The 7,184-nt window shown below is 36.4% G+C and overlaps 1 protein-coding gene across 1 annotated transcript in view; it reads left to right on the top strand.

Annotated features, from left to right (window-relative positions):
• Positions 1-893: 893 nt before the first annotated feature.
• Positions 894-7,184, top strand: part of LOC139123599 (uncharacterized) — a 19,919-nt gene continuing 13,628 nt past the window's right edge. The window contains exons 1-2 of the mRNA XM_070689767.1: positions 894-1,653; positions 3,036-3,092. Of these exons, the coding sequence (XP_070545868.1) occupies positions 1,480-1,653; positions 3,036-3,092 (231 nt within the window). The 5' untranslated portion in view covers positions 894-1,479. The remainder of the gene's footprint in view (positions 1,654-3,035; positions 3,093-7,184) is intronic.

Genomic DNA, 7,184 nt, shown 5'->3' with positions numbered 1-7,184 from the left:
AGTAATTAACTTTTCTTCAGAAATTTACAACCAGATATGTTTATTGCTACCCTTTCCAAAAGTGTGCAACTTGCAGTCCCTGCAAATCATTCTTTTATAGTCACATACCCTGAAATGATTTGTTATATCATCGATTAAATGTCCACTACAGTTCCTGCAACTTGTTAGACTGGATATGTCTATAGTGTATGAGCATGCATGTATATATTAGGGGGGGGCCATGGAAAAAAAACAGCAAAGATGAGGGGGGGCCATAGATTTTTTCTATAATTTACTAGGGGGGGGCCATGGAAAAAAATCACCCAGAAAATAGAAAATCCTCCACCCCCTCCCTGGAAGTAAATTCTGAATCGTCCCTAAAGTCACACAGTAGCTCATGTACATATAGAAGTGGCAAGGTAAGCTTATCGTAAATCCAGTGTCAGAACACGTTAAACACTGTGCATATATATATTTATCTGATTTTGATTGGTTTTAATGAATTACTGGGGAAAGGTAAATGTGTTCAAGTCCGGGGTTCAAGTTTCACGAAGAAGCTACCCGCCTATTGTCATCGACACTTGATTTTGTGTCAACGTATACGGGTCAACGTCCTGATGGTAAACATGGTGGTAAACATAGTGATAGCGCCCTCTACGTTCATCTCAGAGTTGCAGCAGACTAACAGGTATCAGGTATGATTACTGGATGGGGGACAAAATCATACTGCATGCACTTCGAAATATATAGTGAGTAGAATATGACCAGTTTTATAAGTACAAATAATTTTAATGATACTGTTTTAGGATTTTAATACATGAGAACGACCTCGAGTGAAAGATATGAATTTTATTTAACAAAGATAGGGGGTCTTGTTACTTGTCGCTTGAAAGCGAAACCGAGACGACCAACGAAGGGACAGCTGCAGCTGACACGGACATTCATACCGCTCTTTGGCATATTATCATCACTTGTGTTGATAGATTATCTGGAAGTATATACAGATAACGGTAGACAGTTAACTGCTTCAGGGAAAAACGAGTTCGTGGAAAGTCACATTTCACGTCTTGTCACGAATATCAGACGGTGCACCACGACGACTGGCGAGCGAGGCACAGGGGCGAGCTGGACATTTTATTGGTCATCAACACCGAACCGCGGCCGTGTTTGTGAATTGTGCAAGTTGGGGTCAACAGCCCGTGGCCAACAGCCAAAGGACATCTTTTGAAGACAGGCCGTACTCACGCCTGCGAACGTTGAGAGTGTAAATGCAATGGGGAGTTGTAACTGTCTCACAAGCTTTCCAACGAACTGTTTATGCGGCGACAGTTTGGCAGGAACCTGGCCAACTCAACACAGCAACAGTCCGAAATGTGGAGTTAAATTTTAAGTGCTCCTCGTAAAATATTCGCATCGGACAAACAAGTGACGCAACTGTCATCACTGTCGAAAAACTTTGGCTTCTTCAAGACCCGTAGAACACAACTCAAATCCCTCACGATGCCGGAGAAACTGCTCTGTTGTACGGACAATCTGCTGCTGTTTCTGGTGGTTGGAGTGTTTGTGGCCCTGCTCGGCTTGATACTAGGAATTTTGTGTATATCAGTCTACAGTATGACAGATTCAGTGGAGTATGCAGAAAGTGCCATACCATCATACGTGCCCGCCTTATCGGTAAGGCTTTCTATGTTGTAAGCTAAAGGGTTTACAAATCCAAGGTTTTCTATTTATCTGTTTTTGTATTATTTACAACGGATTTATTTATTTTTTATTCATTCCAGCATGAACAATTGTTCATTTGCCCCGTCCACCCAAAATGTAGACTTCTTGCATCAATAATTATGTAATAGCGAACTTAGCTATAGTTAGTTTTAGATTTCAGGCAGGTGTCAACATTAAAAAGTATGAATTCACCAAAATTAGCTGGTTTTAAGAGTCGTAGCCTGCAAAAAAAAATCAAAAAGTTGATACGGAGGAAAAGCTATAAAACCCTGTCAAATGACCCATCATATTTCTTGGAGGCAAATTACTGGAAACACCTTTATTTCAAACAATTAAACTGGAACTTAAAAAAAAAGAAATTTACTATGTTCATTTCCTTTTTGAGTAAAGTTATGTCATCAATGTGACACATTTGTGGTAAAAAAGTGTAAATTTAAAGCTTTATTTATGCCTTCTACCTACACAGACAACAGTTAAAGGTCAAAAGGCCAGGTCAGGTGTCAGTCAGGTGATAAATACACATATCCATTGTTGTAAAGAACATGCAAGTAACCATTTTGTCATATAATAAGATGTTCACACTCTTATGAGTGGCTTTTTTCAGAATTTTTGTGAGTCAGCCCAAAATGATGTAATGTGTATAACATAAGAGGGCAAAGCGGTACAGAGCATAAGCTATCACATTTACTGTCAGGAGATGACTTCAAGACTAAGGTGTTGTATCGTGTCTGAATCTTGAAGTAGGAACTTCTAATATTCTGGATGTCTTCACAGTGTTGATGGCAAATGAAGTCATTATTCTTTAATTAATATGCAAATATAAATACTTGTCTGCATTTCTGCAAGAACAACGAAAATAAAGCCTGTCAGTGGTACAATAGATACTGAAGGTTTAATACACTAATTTATGGCTCAGACTACGGTACAATCTGCAACAACAGCCATGCATGCAACAATAAAATCTGTCCAAATTTCAAGCAGCAGTGTCCGACGTGGCACACGAGCTGCACTATTTAGTAACAAGCCTGAAATAGCGATCAGCACTGTTGGGTAGTAGGTTCTCTCACCTGTAATTAGGCTTTACCCATCGGATAATGGATGAATAAATGATATTTCCAAAGTCCAAGAAAAGACTTCAGCGCCACTTTTAGAGGGTTCAACAACAAATTCTTATTGATTCCGATGAAGGTCAATGTATTAGCTACCGGGTACTGTGTTATCCCTTTCACCACAATGGTTTGACCCAAAGCTATTGCCATCAATGGTGAATTTGGACATGTTCACGGTGAATCATGATGAACAGGGTAATGAATTATTTTTTTTTTAATTTACAGCTCATTTTGACAGGTCTAGTGGTCCTTATTTTGTTTAAGAAGAGGAACAAACTCTTGGTAGGTACAAACAAACTTCAAATTTCAAGTTATTTCCAAAAATTGCGTACATGTGCGGTATTATTAATCGATTCAGTCAAACTGCTTGTAACCCTTTGCACCCTGACCCCCTGGTACCCTATGACAGCATGCGGACATTTTTGTCCAAGCCAGGTTCAAAGGGTTAAAGGGTGGATATGTGTAAAACTGATAACATTATTTCATTTTTATTCTATAAAAGCAATTCTCTCAAAAAGAGGATGTTGAAATACAGAATATCAGGTTGACAATAGAAAGTATGGGAAACACTTTATTGTTATAAAGCAAATTTCAGTCTGGACTGAAATTCAAATGTCAACAATAAATTTAAACACACATACTCTAGGGTTTACTCGTGACTGTGCAATTGTGCAAATTGCGCATTTCAAACCACTTTCTGCCCTTTAAATTTTACTGACAATGCAAAAATCATGCACAAAACACAACAAGCAAATATACCTGGATATGATGGTGACCCAAGCTCATAGTGTAGTGACCTGTGAATTTGCTGTTGTTTCTGCTCCCTAAAATGTCAAGTCTGCCCCCTAATTTTGATAAATTGGGCAGAAATTGCCCCTTCAGTGAACATGCAGAGAAAACACTGATGCTCTACTGTATTAGGTGCATTATCGCAGTATGGACAAGTTATATACAGATATTTTGATGTGCTTTAAGGAGTTGAACAAGAAAGTGTATGTTACTAAACTGAACAAAATTTCTGGAATATACCTCTTAGAACTTGACAAACATCTTGTCATATGTAATCATAAATGTTCCTAGTCAGTGAAAATTGCATTGATTTTAACCCTTTGAGTGCTGTAAATTTTTCCCACCAAAATTTTAGTGCAACATTTTACCAATTTTAAAAATTTTTCTGTAATTTTTTGATAATTTTGGATCAAATTGACAGCATATTTCATTGACTACAGTTTTTCATAAAAAAATTTAGCAAAAATCTGAAAAAATTGACTGGGGTATATTTTATATAAGGTGACAAAAATTGACTTTGGCTCAAAGGGTTAAAGGTGCCACGGCAACTTGCATTTGGGGAGTTTTATCCGGCCACATATGTAAAAAATCTGTGGTTATAGTTTAGTATTATGATAGCTAACCAAGTCCAGTGATGCACATCATTTTCATATGGAGGGGTTGTGTGTGCTGAACTGCCGAGGTGAGGATGAGTGGTTACATTCTGGTGTGAAAGATTACAAGACATGCCTAGTTGGTAAAAGTAAAGATGGTGCACAATGTAGATTTGGCAAGCTGGTGGATGGCCTTGTTGGACAAAAGGATCAAAGGAAAAGTTTTTTACTGAAAAATACACATACAACTGGCCTTGAAGCTTTAAAACTGCAACAATGAATACCACAATGGTGGATATGACAATGGTTGATACATCAGGTGTTTCATTACAGTGACATGATAACAATCACGTTGATTCTGTATTGATGGTAATCAGCATTGATCAGAATAAAGGAAAGATGGTGTATTGTTTCAAAATTCAAAGAAGCTTTGGGTTGGACCATTTAGTCTCTTTTGTTCATGTATAGTTATGATTGTTTGTCACTGTACGTTTAACAACTTTGTGGCAATTACTTCACACCTACTGCTATGCACATCCTATTTTTAATCGCATTTATCAAACTTTGTTATTACTCTAATTACATTTTTTGTGTATCACAGTTTCAGAAAACATATGTTTATTTTGAAAACTATAGTCACGGTGCTGCAATTTTACGGCATGAATGAAATTTTTGCTCCAAAATGCAGTGTTAAATCAAATAGGTAATTTCATAGCATACTACCGACAATTACACTTGCATCATATTTTTTTCCAATTTATTTGAAGAGCATTGAAAGTAAAATAATCTTAGATGTAAAACAAGAATTTACTTGAATTTGAGAGCACATAATTTTACAGTACAGGGCCACATACTTAATTTGCAGCTTTTTTAGAATTTTTTTTGCTGAAGTCATGTCAATATTCGGCTTTGTCAAACACAGTATTATAAATAATATAGAGTAATTATCAATATCACCTTGACTGCCTGACATATAATCTGATGAGCAATAATTAATATCCCCATTCAATATTTAATTATTTTAATCTCCTGATGGCATTTTTTAATTTGATTAAACGATCAATCCGTATCTATTTCAATGCTAATGAAATTTCAGCATACGTTTATGTATTGCACATTGCTAACATGACACTGTCATCGATGTTGAAGCATGTAAGAGTTCAAAATGGAGTGCTTTTACACAGTGGCTACAGGTGTTCGTTGTTCTACACACTTTTTTAATCGGTAAGGTCCTTGTGTTGAACCATATGCCAGTATTTGCTAGCTGCATCTGGTATGTGGAATCCATTGTTGGTAAGGCGCTCACCACTAAATCTTTAAAGCAGTGATCCGAATGAGAATGCAAATTGTCCTTTTGACCTTCCAATGACAAGCATGTATTTTATTTCAACACAAGCAGAATCCCACATCTTTTTTCCAATTCCTAGTAACTTGTTTACAAAGGCAGAAAGGGAAAAAATATTTTCGGTATTTTCATGTGGCATAATATTTCACTTTTTCCCCCTCCCTCCAAGATGTAATGGTACATCCCTAAAGGTCAAAGGAAATTATATTATCCCACTACATGCTCATTTACATATATCACAGTGTTAAATCTTTATGATGTGACTCTTTTGGGCTGAATAAGTGTAAGTTTTGATGAATTTTTCATGTTTTAGTTTTAATCCTTTGAGTGCTGTAATTTTTCCCACCAAAATTTTACTGCCACATTTTACCAATTTTTCTGAATTTTTTCTGAAATTTTTTGATAATGTTAGATCAAATGGACATTGTATTTCATTACCGCAGCTTTTTATCAAAATTTTGGCAAAAATCAGAGAAAACTTGACTAGGGCAACAAAAATTGATGTTTGTGCTCACATAGTTCAAATGTCAACTGCAGTTCCTTGTTGTACTCTGAAACACTGAGCTTGTCAACGCAGTATGTATACATGTGGAATGCACTGCTATCGTTTACATTTGAATTCTAGTCTGGACCAAAAATTAGTCACCAATATCATTGCAGTCTAGACATTTACAGCCCGAGATTTTTGTTTTCCTTTGAAATTTTTTTTATTTATTTACAGCCCGAGATAACAAGCTCAATATGTGCATGTGAACAGCTACTTGCCCGTTATATAGCCAATAAAAGAATGAGACTGAAACAAAACAATTTTAAACTTATTTATTTCTTAACTCCCCCTTCCCCCCAAAAAAAAAAAACACATGTAAAATCTGGTTGGTTGTTGCTTGACCATTAACTTGATTTGAACATTTTATCAAAGATTTGGTGTTGGCAATTGCGTGTACTTGTGTTGCTTTGATAGAGTTCTTTCAACAGAATCTTCATTACATTTTTGTGATCAAGATTCTTGTGGAGTTTAGATTTTTTGTATTGCAATGAAGACTTGTTATCACTATTTCCATAATGATACATCTTTTCATAAAACTTGTTTGTCATCGAAAGCTCTGACAAAACAAATGCCACCCTCTGTTGTTGAAATTCTCATCCACTGCAAAAACATGTCCAAACACTTGTTAATTCAGTAATAGAGGAAAGGTATTTTTCCCACACTATCTTTGGAAAAGGGAATGCAGCTGTCAATGATGAGATTATTATGTGTGTCATGTTCATGCATGATTTTTAATCCAGCAAATTTTCACAGCAGTTTAATTTAAAAAATGCTAGACATGTCCATATTTGTTTCCATTTATGAACTTCTAACATCACGAACAAGATCAAAAAATGTTTTGTTTGTTTTGTATTTTAATGACACATAATAAGCAAGGGTGAGATCACAATTTGTTTCCTGTCCAAATGATGCTGCTCAAGATGGTATATTGATGGACCACTAGGCAAATCGGCAAGACTGAGGATCACTGGGTCCACAAGGGGAAATTTCATAAATTAATATGACCCTAGGGAGCCCAGTCAATTCACAAAGCTATGGAAGGCCCCATAACAACCCCGTGTTGTTTGCATATGGCAGATTCCACCCAGTGTACCGTAGTT

This window comes from Ptychodera flava (assembly GCF_041260155.1).
Source record: "Ptychodera flava strain L36383 chromosome 23 unlocalized genomic scaffold, AS_Pfla_20210202 Scaffold_23__1_contigs__length_28996876_pilon, whole genome shotgun sequence".
Taxonomy (NCBI): Eukaryota; Metazoa; Hemichordata; class Enteropneusta; family Ptychoderidae; genus Ptychodera; species Ptychodera flava.
The sequence above is the reverse complement of the archived record's forward strand: the minus strand, read 5'-3'. Positions and strand labels throughout refer to the sequence as shown.